Source organism: Prionailurus viverrinus, chromosome B4 (assembly GCF_022837055.1).
Source record: "Prionailurus viverrinus isolate Anna chromosome B4, UM_Priviv_1.0, whole genome shotgun sequence".
NCBI lineage: Eukaryota > Metazoa > Chordata > Mammalia > Carnivora > Felidae > Prionailurus > Prionailurus viverrinus.
Genome location: NC_062567.1, coordinates 119225158 through 119241184, shown reverse-complemented (window position 1 = coordinate 119241184; position 16027 = coordinate 119225158). Strand labels below are relative to the sequence as shown.

At 37.6% G+C, this 16027-nt stretch overlaps 1 protein-coding gene across 6 annotated transcripts in view; it reads right to left on the bottom strand.

Moving 5' to 3' along the window:
* The window catches only part of UTP20 (UTP20 small subunit processome component), a 107634-nt gene that overhangs the window by 4078 nt on the left and 87529 nt on the right, over positions 1-16027 (bottom strand). For 5 of the 6 annotated variants that reach the window (XM_047865440.1, XM_047865441.1, XM_047865444.1 and 2 more), the window contains 15 exons: positions 15088-15186; positions 14079-14246; positions 12540-12706; positions 11360-11501; positions 10150-10266; positions 8513-8683; positions 8148-8279; positions 7575-7685; positions 5897-5976; positions 5402-5471; positions 5092-5274; positions 3742-3873; positions 3160-3292; positions 1406-1593; positions 611-682 (listed from right to left, as the gene is read on the bottom strand). In XM_047865440.1, coding sequence (XP_047721396.1) covers positions 611-682; positions 1406-1593; positions 3160-3292; positions 3742-3873; positions 5092-5274; positions 5402-5471; positions 5897-5976; positions 7575-7685; positions 8148-8279; positions 8513-8683; positions 10150-10266; positions 11360-11501; positions 12540-12706; positions 14079-14246; positions 15088-15186 — 1965 coding nt within the window. The remainder of the gene's footprint in view (positions 1-610; positions 683-1405; positions 1594-3159; positions 3293-3741; positions 3874-5091; positions 5275-5401; positions 5472-5896; positions 5977-7574; positions 7686-8147; positions 8280-8512; positions 8684-10149; positions 10267-11359; positions 11502-12539; positions 12707-14078; positions 14247-15087; positions 15187-16027) is intronic. The other variant, XM_047865443.1, reaches the window with a different exon arrangement.

The following is a 16027-nucleotide window of genomic DNA, read 5'->3' as shown; positions in this document are numbered from 1 at the left end:
AAGGAGGAAAAAATAAAGGGAATAGACCTTACTCAAAAGTAATTTACATTTACTGCATATTTATACATGCTTCTCTATATTCACAATTTACTTATAGTTACATTCTATAGTATGAAAACAAAGTTTTTAGTGATTTATCTGCCTTCAGTTAAGGATAGACAATTCTCACACCACACTGTAACATAACTATTACTGCTTTCTCTTCAACTTCCAGGGGTAAGGGAAAGAAATTCAGTACTGTAGTTCATTATAGGGACAATGAAAATCAACCAACCAACCAACCAACCAACCAAAGCCCTTCAAAGCTGGTCACAACGTTGAGTAGATGGTTAAAACTGAACATGAAAAGATTAACAGTCAGCCTCTCACTGCACCATCTTTATTGGGCATTTTAAATGAAGCCAAGAATAACCCCAACATAGACTCCAGAGTTGATTAGATTTATAACTGAACATGTATTTCAGTGTATGCCTATATTTCATTTAATTCCCCAAGCATTAAAATAGGAAAACAAACCAACAAAACCCCCCACAAATACCAAATGTAAGCCTATTCCTAGACTTGGTAGAACAGATCCCTTCTATTAAACCAGGAGGATGACAATACTGACCTGTTCTCCTAGAGATTGATCTAAAAACTTGGAATGCAACTGATGGCAAGAGGCTAGGGAGATACTTTTCATCTGTGAAAAGAAAATGGACACTGGCAGACACTATGCAGGGTATTTCTGATTGTTTTTAAAAAGTCCAAGTAACCAACCATAATAATATAACTGAAGTGCTAGATTTTGTTCTGAATGACTTGTATAGGTCTGGAGAGGGAAGGTCTCTACTTTCTACCTGCCACAAACATTTTAGCTCAAATAAAGGGGATATTTTCAAGCTTTGGGGATATTAATAATCCCTCAGATTATTAGCAGGAAACTTTACAACAGTCCAGTATTTTTTTCCTTTTTTTCCCCCTCCATCTTCCAATCATTCAGTATTTATGGAGTCTCCACTATGAGTCAGGCATTGTGTTGGGCCCTAGGAAATCAGAGATGGATGTAATGTGGTCTCTACCTAAGATTTTCATGAACGTGATCTCAGTCATCAACAGTTTATGAAGGAGGCGGGATAGACAGTATTGCTCTCATTTTAATAAATACTATTTTCCAGTGTTGATAAAGAACTTGAACCAATAATAGAAGATGAACAACAGAAGTGGACTAGACTGATAGTCTAAAAATTATCTTTGAAAAACCTTGGCCTTGAGGTTGACCCTTTCTAGTTCCCAGCACACCTACAGAAACGTGCAACAAGTCAGCTGTCAGAGTTTTTCCCAAGGGCCAACCCCCAAATAGTTACATGAACCAGAAGGAACATCTCACATAGATCACAAAGAAAAGGTTTTAGAGAAACCTTACCTTTTGTTCAAGGTCATTTGTTAGAAATCTTACTGCTACAGGTTCTGAGAACTTCTTTTTAGTTGTTTTAGATTTCCATTTTCTAGTAAGTTCCTCTGGTTGGCAAGAGGCAAAGAGCAATCCAAAAATCTGGGCTGCAGTGAGCCACACCCAGCTGTGTGGATGTCTCAGGTGACAATGAACATAACCTAAGGGAACCAAAATGCATTTTCAGATGTCTCACAGCTTTCCCAGCTCTTTGGTGGTAAATATGATTAGATTAGGCATTCGCTATCTATTACGTGCTTGGATTTAGGAACCAAAGATGAACAACATCTTTTGGCTGTAACATTTACAATTTCTAAATTAGGTAATATAAATTTGTATACAGGCACATGTTTGTTCCTAATAGTTATTGAAATTGGTGGAGAGTTATCATTTATTGAGGCTTTCTGTGTGCCAGGCACAGGGCTCAGTGTGTTACATAGGTTTCATTTAGACCTCACAACAGTTCTATGACCTTACAACTGTCAGTTGCATTTTACAGATGAGGAAATGTTTCAGAGGGGCCAGATGAGGCACCACGCTGTAACAGACAAAACCAGGCCTGGGCCCTAGCTTGATCTGGCCCCAAACCTTACACTCTTATGTTACATGGCCACTTTCCATATATTACACTTGGAAAATACAGTAGAAAAGCCTTGTGGGTTGTAGGGAACAAGATTAAAATTCTGGATGAACCATATCATATCTGAGTTTTAGTCTATGCTGTTATACATTTCATAAACATGGTTTTACTTTTGTTCTATATGTATTTTCTAATAATCTGGCCATGTCTCTGTGGAATCATACCAGAGTAGGCCGTATAGTAATTTAGTAATTTCCATAGGATCATGAATTCTTTTAAAACAGGTGGGTACTTAAAGCATTCATTCCAATGTCTGTTTCCTATTGGCTAATCAAGATTAAATATGTTAAATTAAAAATTCTAGGATCTTATTTGTTATTTAAAGACCGATATACAGGGGCACCTGGGTAGCTCAATAGGTTAAGTGTCCAACTTTGGCTCAGGTCAAGATCTCATGGTTCTTGACTTTGAGCCCCGTGTTGGGCTCTGTGCTGACAGCTCAGATCCTGGAGCCTGCTTTGGATTCCATGTCCCCCCCTCTCTCTGCCCCTCCCCTGCTCATGTGCTCTCTCTCAAAAATAAATATATATATTAAAAAAAAAGAGTGATATACAATAACTTAAGTGTCTCACAAGGGTTAAATGGTTTACTAAATCATGGCATATTTGCATGGTGGACTATTTACAGCTATTTTAAAAAGCTTTCTACTGAGTGTATTATAGTATAATATTCTTATTTAGGTACAAACAAGATATAAGTTTATATGGAATTATGCAATCTCTGTAAAAAAAAACCTGTGTCTATATATAACAAAAAGACAGACTGGATGGAAATATATACCAAATTAACACCAAGCAGCAAGGAAGACTTTGAAAAACTTTCCTTTCTTTTACTTTCCCATAATTAATATTCCTTCTTTTACAAATGAAATGTATTACTTGTGAAATCATAAACATATTATTTTTCCTAGAAACATTTTCACTATAATCAATTTGAAAGGGTCTTTTAAATCTTTTTCTCATGGACTTTTCACCTGACATTATAGACTTTCTAAGTATTCATACTCTAATTCCCCAAATTGGTTTTTAGTAATTCTGTCACAACTAATGTGTTTGTTTTTAGATGTAAATAAAAAGGAAATACTTACTCCAGATTTTATTCAGCGTCTCGGAGGGCTTGGTGAACTGAATAATATTACATTCCTTGATGAGTTTACTAATCAGTGTAAGAAAACTAAACAGAAGGCGATCTGCAGCTTTTTCTTCAGTCTCTTCCATGATCTAAAAACAGGATGGATATAAATCCATTGAGACAACTTCAGGGTTTCTATCAGTACTACTGTCACTTTGGGTCAATTTTTTGTTGTGGGTGCTGCCCTCTGGACTACAGGCTGATCTGCAGCATTCATGGTCTCTGCCCGCTAGATGCTAGTAGCACCCTCCACGCTCCAGTTGTGACAACCAAACATGTCTCCAGGTGTTGATAAGTGTCTAGCGGGGTTGGCAGTGGGGTGGTGAAATCCCCCTGCTGGAGAAACTTCGATCTTCACATACTATGGAAGATAACTTACTTTAAATCTCATTTTAAAAAAGAAGATCCAGCTACACTGAATTCTTGCTTTCATTAAGAAACATTTTTGAACACACATAATATTTAAGCTGTTAGCTAAACCACCTTAAGTAAAACTACAAAAATTAGCACAAGTTTTATTCTCTGGCAAATTACTTACATCTTTAAAGTTTTCAGGATCAATTTCCTTTTCAATCACAGGAAGAATAGTTCCAAGTCTTCTCTCAAAAGAGACTCCTTCACTTTCCACAAACAAGCCACAGATGAGGGCAGCTAGTTGCCTATTTAAGCTCTACCAAAAATAAACCACAGAAAGACAATGTTAATAACACAACTTGGTACACCATTTCCAAATTCATAAAATGGGCATGACTCTGTCTTCAATATTTCTTTTTTTAAATCTTTTCTTAATGTTTATTCATTTTTGACAGAGAGAGAGAGAGAGACAGAGCATGAGCAGGGGAGGGGCAGAGAGAGAGGGAGACAAAGAATGCGAAGCAGGCTCCAGGCTCCGAGCTGTCAGCACAGAGCCAGACATAGGGCTTGACCTCACGAACTGCGAGACTGTGACCTGAGCCGAAGTCAGACACTCAACCGACTGAGCCACCCAGGCACCCCTCAATATTTCTTTATAATGCCAGAAATCAATAGAATATGGATCTTTGGTGGCTTAAAATGAAAAATATAGAGAATCTTCACACCCAAGAATAACATTAAAAAAGAAATGGAACTCATCATTACCCACATTCTCCCATTTTAAATTAAAAAAAAAAAATCAAGATGAGCACTGAATAATATACAGAATTGTCGAGTATCAATGTCATACACTTGAAGCTAGTAACACTGTGTGTCAATTATATTTCAATAAAAAAAAATTAATTAAAAAACTGGAAGTTGCATACAATACCCCCCCATTCTAACTTTAATATGTATTACAGTCAGTATTAAGATACAACACGTTTATATTCCACAAACATGGGCCACTGTTGATGGTGGCAAGTCAGCAAGTGGATATAATCACTGACAAACATTACATTTCATTAACTGAATATGCAAAACTGAAAACAAAGATATTCATCATTGGGGACTGGTTAGATACATTCAATACATTCATATAGCAGTGTCATTGGCTGACAATCATGTAGTGGGACTACAGGTGATTTTTATGTTACTCTCTATAATTTATATTTCCTGAAGTTTTACTATAAGAATATATATATATTTTTAAAATTTTATTTCCAATATAGTTAACATACAATTAGTTTCAGGTGTACAATATAGTGATTCAACAATTCTATACATTATTCAGTGCTCATCATAAGGATACTCTTTAATCCCTATCACCTACTTAACCCATCCCCCCCACCCAGCAAGAGTACATTATTAACATAATCTACTAAAAAAAATAAAATTTGGGAAAAATTCAACAATGTTTAAGATGTATTCTTATTTAAAGTGAATACCAAAAGCTAAGACTTTTCATTGAAATTTAACTAAAAGCAACCTTAACCTTTTTTGCTCCAAACCAGGTGGTAACCATATCAAAGAGCCAATCTTTTTTCTCAAGGTTGATTTTACTGAGTAAAGATTTGATTGTCATGGATGCCATCTTCTTGCACATGGCAGAATCATCGTTCACCATCATTAGACAAAGAGGAATAAAGAACATTCCACAGTTCTCATGGAGTAGTCCCTAGAAGAAAACAGGCAGTTAAGAGCACACTCAGACTGGAATTCTTATAGATGCCCAAACAAGGGAGGCTCCCTGTGGGCCCCCAGGGCTCAAGGGGAACATAACTACAGTCTGTGATTCAAGGTACCTGAGGGAATGTGTCAAAGAGATAGGAGATCATTTCCAAGGCAGACTCTCTCCCGGTCTCATGTTCATAACTAAGGCAAGAACATTAGATAGACTTGTTAGTATTTTTTCAATTACCAATAATTGTTTTAAAAATTTTTAAACATTGTTTTAAGGTGTCAGTCTGTTTCTTAAAAAGTAGAAAAAAAATCCATGTTCCCAATTTTAATACTTATGTAAATCTATCACGCTACTATTCAGCTTTAAATGTGATTCTGTTAGATTTTTACCATTCTCCTTAAATAGACTCTTAATGAAAATCAGTGGTCAGACCGAATTCGAAAAGCAACTTACACAACTGTCACATGAAGCCATGTACACTGTTTGATAATCAAGTCAATGATTCAAATGATAACACCCTCAGATGTTTAGATTTTGTCATTTTCCAGACAGGTGCCACAATAAAATGAGAGGAAACTACTCTTCTGCCCCTATGTAGTTTATGGCTTAAACTTACTTGAGTTGAGCAAGCATGAATTCCAAGTTTGGTCTCAATTTGTCACCCAGGGGATAGTCAAGAATATATTTCAGAAAAACCTAGGAACAGAAGTCACATAGATGATTATTTGGGTCCTATCTCTCCAGGATTTCTGCTTCCTAACCTGCTGATACACTGTTCAGTTACAAAGACCTTTCAGAAGACTGATCAATCCTCCTGAGTCAACTGCACGCTTTCCTTTCTTCTCCTACTTCACTTACTCAGGTCCTGCCCCAAGTGCCTGATTAGAAGTCCTAGCCTACCACTGGCATGGTTGTTTTGGGCTCCAGATCTAAGCTCACGTGTTGGAAGCTCCTCTCTTCCATAGGTAGTGTGGTATGGTGGACTGAGTACGGACTGTGGTTCACCCCTGTATTTCCCCTTGAATAAGAATGACAATGATGATTGATATTAATACAGATAATACTAATTCATTTACTAATTATACGTCAATTAATTCTATATGCCAAGCACTGTGCTAAGTGTTCCTCAGTTAACTGTCATCACTTTCTTGGAAAGTAGGGGATATTATCCCCATCTTACAGATGAAGAGAATGAAGTTGGCACAGAGAGGTGAGTAACATGCTCAGGTGACAGTGCCAGAATTCCATGCCTGGTTTATCTTCTTTCAAACCATTGTACTAATTTATTAATAAAAGTAATTAATAAAGTAATATAAGTATTTATATATAAGCTATTATATATCAATAGCTTTCTGCTACTGGAATAAAGCCCTAAATAAATCTTTAACAAGTACACGAGGTCTTGCCTGACCTGGCTCCCTTCCCCACCTCACTTAACCTTCATTTATCTCCTCTAATAAGTAAGGCCCTTACCTACCTCAAGGCTTACCTTCCTTAGGCATTGGCTGCTCCCTTCACCTGGAAAACTAAGCCTTTTTCTTCCTTCACATTTCTGCTGACAAGCCAATCCTCAGGAGAGCCCTTCCTGATTCTAACACCAGGGTGGTCCTCAACCTGATCATATGTTCTTATCATCTACTCTTCCATATTTTGTCAATTCTAAGCAGCACAGTTTTTCACATTTTAACAGATCTGAAATTGGGATGTATCTTAAAATTGATGGCATCTTACCACTGTGTCATAGTGTTTTCTTTCTTTGAAGTATATAAATAAAGGTATGTCTTATAAATAATGAAATATGACAGTGCTTTCTCCCTCCTGGCACTTAGGATGCCTGTAATTAAATACCTGTGGAATTTTTGCTTTGTGCCTGTGTACTTTAAAATTTCACTATCTGACAGGGACTATAAAAATTTTGTTGACTGCTTTTCCAGCAGCACCTGGCACATAGTAATACGCATAAGTAGTTGATGACTGGACCAATGGATGGAAATATTTGGTGCAGGCTATCATGCTACAGAAGGAAAATATACATCTTTATCCATTTGAAACATTCCACATGTGATGGGTTATTCTCAAAATGCTCTTTGTTAACTGAAATCCCCTTAAGGCAGAGCAGACATGCTTCTCACACTTGGTAAGTAAATGGGTTCCTGAGTCTCAGAATAAAGCAACAATTGGACACAAAATTATCTTCAGAATTCAGTCAATGTTGACATCTGTCTATCTAAATATGGAACAGAGAAGACAGGACCCAACACTTGCTACGGGAATAAGGCTTCTTCTCTACAAACCTGTCTGCATTGGACTCTGACAGGTTCACTTTGTGCAGAAATTGCCAACTTGGATACTTTCCGCATGACATCATCGATTTCTGGGACTAACAACTTCCTTGATAAAATGGCCTAAAATAAAAAAGGAAGACATCTCATTTCATGTTCTACTGCAGATGGTTGTAAGCTGATGCACTGTTAAAGCAGTCATAGGCAATTTTCAAAAGTAATGAAAGTAACCTTCAAGAGAAAAAAAACATACACTTAAAAATGGTTAAAATAGTGACTTTTATTTTATGTATTTTATAATTAAAAAAAGAAAAAAGCTCCACAAAGTCCAATACAGTAAATACAAGCATTTTTTAAACTTTCCTCTACTTTTATAGAAGGCTCTGGAAGTGTTAATTGAATTCATGTTCAAACATTTTAATAAGTAGGTATGTTAGATTACCATTAATCCATCAAAATCATCACAATGTTTATAAATTAATTTTGGAAATCCACAGCTAGTCAAAATACTTTGTTCCACATTATTCTAAGTATCTAATCTGAGGCACATAAACTGTAAAATCCAACATTCTGGTGATACCATACCTTCAGAAGACCAAATGCAGTGGCCTGTCTTGAAGTATCATAAATGTCTTCTTCAGCATATGCTAGTAGAACTTGAAGCTGCTTTTCGGTTATCTGGTAAGACTTCACTTTCTTCACAACTATGGTCACACACTGTAAATTAAACTAGTGAGGTTAATAGCCAGGACATCCCACGAATGAAGAATCAGTGAAATGGTAAGGCTTTAATACAACATCAATGCTTTTTCACACAGGATACCAACCCTCTGGCCTTAGCAAATTAATCTGGAAAAAATTCTGAACAGGACCAAAGGACAATGAGGAAACCTAAGTTTGATGTTAAACCTGGTCCTGGCTCTTTCGAAATATAACTAAAAACACCTCACCTTGAAACAATTTACCACCAGGTGGAAGTTCTGGCCCCTGGCAGCTCCAAGTTTTGCATAGTCCTTCAGCAACAGGAAGAGGTGTTTTGTCAGCTGTTCTGCTTTTGTTTCTATGGAAGGCAGAGGGAACCTCAAGACCCAGATCAGGCACTGTAAAGCACCTGTGATCACCTGAAAAACAAAACCAACCAATTTATGTAGTGATCAAACCCAACAGTCAAGCACCTGAGGCTGTGTAGACTCTATAAGCAATCAAGTTGAAAAAATGAAATACTCTGCTCAGCCCACTCTAGAAGAACCGTATACCAAAAGCATAAGAAGAGAAGGAGATTTCCTATTCCCTGTGGTAGAACTTACTGCTTCTCTAAGGCACATAAAGGTGATGCAAGTAAATAAGAAAGAGTGCACCATATTCTTAACCTATATGAGTCAATGACTGGAAGAACTGGCCAATTTATTTATTTTCAATGTTTTTATTTTTTATTTTTGAGAGAGAGAGCAGGGGAGAGGCAGAAAGAGAGGGAGAGAGAGGATCCCAAGCAGGCTCTGCACTGTCAGCACAGAGCCCAATGTGGGGCTCAAACTCATGAACTGTAATATCATGACCTGAGCTGAAATCAAGAGTCAGATGCTTAACCGAGTCACCCAGGCATCCTGAATTGGCCAATTTCAGCAACTTTTTTTTGTGTCTGGAAAGATACATTATAAATGACTTTTCTATTTTCTAGAATGGTACTTTAATCCATTCTAAGCAACCGTATACAAGGCACTCTAAAAATCAGAATTACAAAGATAAAGAGAACACCGTCCCTCTATTTAAAGAGCAGACAGCTGGCTAAGAAATTAAGCATGAGAACAATACACTACAATTTAATATAGTTAAGTGCTTTGCAAAAGATATGAAAAAAGTGTGCTGGGACCAAGCAATGACATGAGAATCCTTGACCTCCGGCTCAAACCTTAGAGACTACTGAGATCAGTTACTTCACCTAGTTCAGCTGTGCCTAATAGACCCACACTGCTCTGGTTGCTGTAAGGTCTTCTTGGGCTGGATTAGATGAAGCCATAGAGGAAAGGTCTTTGGAGTCACAAAGGCCAGGGCTTAAATCCCAGCTCTGCAGTTTATTACCTATTCAACTACAGAGATGTTACTTAACCTCCTGGCACCTTGACTATAAGACAGGCAGTCAGGAAACGGGAGATGTGTCGGCTCTGGAGTCTGACGGACTGATATCCTAGATCTGTGATCTAGGCCAAGTCAGCTGATAGCCTACTTTTCTCACTGATAAAACAGAAGCATTAATAATATGTGCTTCATAGGTTGTTATGAGGATTCACACCAGTGAGGGCAGTAGTGACAAGGATGATGGAGATGATCAGTGCTGACATGGTGACACCATTACTCAGCCTCATGATGTTGCAAGGACCCAATGAAATAAGTACAATGTATCTACCAGAGCCTGTAAAACTGTTGAAGGCTATCCAAATATATGGCTGGAAAGCAACGTAATGTAGGGAACAGAAGTCGTTCACAATATCATAAAGTCACTTAAAAACTCCATCATCTTGTGAAGCACAAGCCTAAAAGTTCTGGGTATTTTGTGCAACACAGTTCTCATGAAGGAACAGAAGCTCACCTTCACATCCATGGAAACCAGGCAGTCTATGAGGAGAGATACAAAAGGATCCAACATTTCCAGAACAGGTTCACTTGAAGACTTGATCTTGGAAGTCTTTAGACTCAGATGTAGCAGCTAAAAGATTCAAAAAGATATTTCATACCAGTTGCCCATAAGACCAAATGAGTTAGGTAAAGGTAAAATGATTTTAAGAGAGATACATGAAACATTAAGATGCTTCCGTTTGAAGCGACAAAAATTCTGAAGGAATGGTAAAGGGCCTGGGAGACTCTCAGTAAGTGAAGAAGGTGGGAGTTCACTGTGCAGCTGAGATGCTGAGTTCATTTACCAAATGATTACTCAGGATTTACTTTGATTCGAGGCACTGGCTTGGCACACAGGGCACAGCAATGATCAAGATGAACATGGTTCCTGCCTGATGGATCTTAACCAGGAATAGAGACTCTAGCAAATAATTAACTGTAAATGCAGTGTGCTTTGGGAGTTCTGTGGGGACCCTGGCAAAGGGAGGAGCCCGTGGTGAAGTCCTGGAGTGACAGAGTGTAGAGACTATGAAACTGAAGGGAAGCCAGTGTGGCTGAGCTGTGTGTTGGGAATGGTACAATACAAAGTTTGGCCCCTGTAGCCCAGATGAAAGACCAGGCTCTCAAGAAAAATGGGAGCCAATGAAGGTAATAAAAAGGAAATAAAACGATCAGATTTGTGTTTTTAGACACTTACATCTTTAAAAAAAATTCAAAATAATTTAGAGATGCCCATGGGCAAATCAAAGTGAACCCATAATAAATGTTAGGTCAGAATCATTAACCCTGAGACCATTATATCATCAAAGTAAGTACTAGAAGAGAGAAATGGTAAATGGACCAATGCACCTTTAAAAAAATGGCCCAGGGGCACCTGGGCAGCTCAGCTGATTACGTGTCCAACTCTCGATCTCGGCTCAAGTCATGTACTCATGGTTCATGGGATTGAGCCCCACATCAGGTTCTACGCTGACAGTGTGGAGCCTGCTTGGGATTCTCTCTCTCCCTCTCTCTCCGCTCCTCCCCTGCTCACGCTGTCTCTCCCTCTCAAACTAAATAAACAAACAAACAAAAAAATAGCCTGTAATTTATTTCTGATAAGGCATTTACAGTGGGAATGAGCAGAGAACTGAAAGGCATACTCACTGTGGGCAGCAAATCACACTTTAAGGGTTAATTCTTACCCGGAGTCCAGACTCAATAAATATGTGCATGTTGGTTTTCCTGCTCACAACAGCTTTCTGCCCACCTCGAACTGGAGTTGGGGGGAGCAGAAGACAGCTCTGGGGTGGCAGACGTGGATCCAGTGCAGGGGCTGCTGGGTTTCTGTCAATCACAAAGGAAAAACAGGGGCAAGAACACTGTATGCACTCTAAGTCACGTGACCCTGTCTGGTGACTGGAGTCCAGCACTAAGTAGTATGCTATTCACTGTGAGCTTTTTTCCTCCTTCAACCATGAGAAAAAGATTATTAGGTTGTTGATCAAAGCTGTAGAACAACCCCAGAAAAAGAAATCAGATTGATGAACACACGTTTAAATTAAGATGAACAGTAAAAGGACACTCCCTTGATGTTTGAAAACAAATGCCAAGGAGTTTCTTTTAGAACCCAAAAGCAAAATCCAAAGGAGGTATTTTAAAACCTTTTCAGGTCTAGATATCTATTTAATCAGAAGAAAAGCTATGTATTTAAAATCTATCCTAACTTTGATTCAATAAATAACTGGCTGCTGTCACAGCTAACTTACTCATTTATCAGAAAATCATCTCATGCTGATATTTATCACCTGGAAGGGCTTTAGCCCAAACACCACAAAGGAGAACCGTCTCATAACTCAAATATATATAGCATATATTATACAAGTATGTAATTGTATATGTATTAATTATGTATATAATTATATGTACACATAAATAATTGTACATGTATTATAAATTATGTAATTGTATAATATATGTAAACATGCATATGCAGTAAAACCTTGGTTTGTAAGCATAATTCATTCCGGAAAACATGCTTGTAACCCGAAGCACTTGTATATCAAGGTAAATTTCAAGAACCGTTGGCTCAGTTGTGATCATGTGATATATGGCATCAGGTACTACTTATATTGCAAGACGTCACTCTTTTATCAAGTTAAAATTTATTAGAAATGTTTGCTTGTCTTGCAGAACAAGTTACTCGCAATCCAAGGTTTTACTCTATGTGTGTGTGTGTGTGTGTGTGTGTGTGTGTGTGTGTGTGTGTGTGTTTTAACTAAGGTAAATTATTAAATTAACTCACTTAAGAGTAAATGAAAACTGAATGGTTTATCAGAAGCAAGCACCCAAGGATAGTTTTTTTTTTTTTTCTTTCAAACTTACTTTTCTTTCTCTGTTAACAGGGGAAGATTTTCACTGACCAACCCATAACTGAGCAATAGTATGGATTCTGCCGTCATTTCTTGATTTACAATTAATCCTGCTATGATTCGGCGCAAGGTTTCATGAACTTTCCGGGCCAGTTTTAAACTCGTGGTATTTTGTAAGATCTAAAGGCAAACATAAATGTCATGTTGAGATAACCCAGAACTGCCTTTTTGTTTGTTGTGATGGTAGTTTTTAAAAAATACATTTCCTTTTTAATATAGGTTTTTTTTTCTAATTAAAAAGAAACATCCTTAATAAAATTTCAAACAGCATACAAAGTAACATTTACACATACTGTCAATCCCAGAGACAACCACTATCAGCATCATGTATGTCTCTGGATTTCTCTGTGCTCTCTGTTGGTGAGACCTCAGGGCACAGGACTGGAGACATGATGTGATACATGGAAGACATCAACCCTGTAAGTGCATCATAGGCAAGCACATGCACATATACAACATTACCAAAATGCAGTCAGTACTCATCTGAAACCATGCTAACAGTGCTGTGATGGCCAAGCCTCAGGGTTTGATATTAGTCATTAGGCCGAATCATAGGAACTTAATGGGAATCTAGGACCATCAATATCAACAAAACCCTCAGCACTTTATAAATATTCCTTTGCAGAGGACACGGTATTAATAACTTTAACTATCTTGGAGGGACTTGATAATATACATGGAAAATACATGTGCTGTGTTAATTCTTTTTCATCCTCAAAACATGCCTAACATTCTCAGGTTTAGATAAGATTAATGCATTGTAGAAAAAATTATGGAGTTATTCTGACACCAAAACATTTGGAATTAAGGTTAATTCATGTCATTAAATAGTGTTTTGCTCTAGTTTTTGTGCATAAAATTATAATAAAATGAGTTAATAACATTTGTTGAGTGTTCACCCCTACATTAGGCACAGAGAACATAATGAAGGTAAGTAAACTACAGTCCCTGTCCGACAGGAGCAGAATGAAAACAGTGCAAAGAATGTAAGCTTTGGATCAGAAAGATCTACAAGTAACGTTTTACTTTCCTCCTTAATCATGACCCTTCTACCTTTTGTTGAGCCTACATTTTCTTATCTGTAAGATGAAAGTACCATTGATCTCAGAGTGGTTGTGCAGATTAGAAGAGATCATGAAACATGATGCTGAGAACATAATATATGTTCAACAGATGTCACTTTTCTCCCTCTTGGCAATCTGGGAGCAGCAATCTGTCTTCAAAAGCTATGTTCTTTGCTGCTGACTTGAGCCAACTATAAAACTCACTTGAATTTCAATTTTTTGTTTCTGCATCACATGGTTTACATCCAGGAATCTGGTTCTTAGTTTAGAATGCCACCTAGGGCTGCCAGCTAGTGGCCATGTGGTATCCATGCCCTTCATACCAAATGAAATCCTGGTGGTCAAGTGCAGCATTACTGCATGGGTCGTTTTAAGAACTCATGATGCTGTAATGTGGGGATCTCCTGTACTGCATTCAAAGTCCTTACCTCTTTTAATGGAAGGATAAGTTTTGTAACCTGATCTTTCCCTACAAACTTGCCCAGGATTTCATAAGAATCGTAACTCTTGCTTCTTCGTGCCTCCATGACTTTGGAGAGGATCTGCTTCACTTCCTTCTCTTCAGCAATGGCACCAAACAACTCATGGTTAAAAATCTTTGAAAGAAAAAAGCCAAATGGCAATTATGTGTAATCAGCAAGATATGTCAACACAAGCAGTCTCTGATACATCCAGATCGGAGGAAAACAAGTTGGACAGGACTGAAATTAGATGGCAGGAATTTCTATTAGATTTCACTTTTTCAAGGCAGTTCAGGGACCAATTACTGAAAGACAAGCAAATACCGCAACACCTGAAGGTTTTTACTAAGGGGAAATAAAAGAGTGCTATATAGATTTACATATATGATTGTATAATATAAGAGACAGGTACTTCCTCTTGGATATTACCAAAGAGTAGCCTCATTTCCCTTTAAAAAACTGATGATAATTGTAACTTATCAAAACTGATGTGTTTAATTCAAAATGTTTAAATACGTACATTTTTTTATGAATGAACAAAGGCAGTATGGCAAATTTAGTCTCTTCCTAATCTCACCCCCCAAATTATCACATGATCAATTTTAAAAGTTGATGGTTATTAAATTTTTCACTACTGTACGTAAAGCTCTGGTGCACATATTTTTATATAAACCCCAGACTAAATACATCTCAAATTCTTAAAAGTGGTCGATATTTTTGCTTATTTTAAAGCTCCTGATACACAACATCAACTTTCTTCCCAGAAAGGTTATACCAAAACTCATGACCTACTAGCAATGGTAGAGAGTCCACCTCACTTCACCTGAGTCAGCTTTTTAAACTTCTGCTAATCTAAGAGATGAGATAGTACATCATTTTCATTTTTACAGGTTATAAATATTTCGTATTTTGTGAGCCGATTTTCTGTGTCCACTGCCCAGTTGAGAAAATGACACTCCTTTTTTATAAATCTTACCTCAATCATTATATCTAAACAGGAGTCCAAATCCCCAACTTGTAGCTTGTTGGTGAGGCCTTGCAGCAATATATAAACAGTGTAAGTCAGCACATGGACCTAAAATGAAATGCACAGTAAGAATATGAATGGTTAAGAATACCATAGTAGAAAAAAAATAAGATCTAAGAAGTACTGCAGAGAGCGCTCAGAGTTTCCATAATTACTGTAGGGAGAAGTTTTGACAAATGACACATACTTCTATCACCATCTAAAAGACTTTAACCTGGCACAAAAACAGACACATAGACCAATGGAATAGAATAGAAACCCCAGAACTAGACCCACAAACGTATGGCCAACTAATCTTTGACAAAGCAGGAAAGAACATCCAATGGAAAAAAGAGTCTCTTTAACAAATGGTGCTAGGAGAACTGGACAGCAACATGCAAAAGATTGAAACTAGACCACTTTCTCACACCATTCACAAAAATAAACTCAAAATGGATAAAGGACCTGAATGTGAGACAGGAAACCATCAAAACCCTAGAGGAGAAAGCAGGAAAAGACCTCTCTGACCTCAGCCGTAGCAATTTCTTACTTGACACATCTCCAAAGGCAAGGGAATTAAAAGCAAAAATGAACTACTAGGACCTTATGAAGATAAAAAGCTTCTGCACAGCAAAGGAAACAACCAACAAAACTGGAAAAGATATTTGCAAATCACATATTGGACAAAGGGCTAGTATCCAAAATCTATAAAGAGCTCACTAAACTCCACACCCAAAAAACAAATAACCCAGTGAAGAAATGGGCAGAAAACATGAATAGACACTTCTCTAAAGAAGACATGCAGATGGCCAACAGGCACATGAAAAGATGCTCAACATTGCTCCTCATCAGGGAAATACAAATCAAAACCACACTCAGGTATCACCTCACGCCAGTCAGAGTGGCCAAA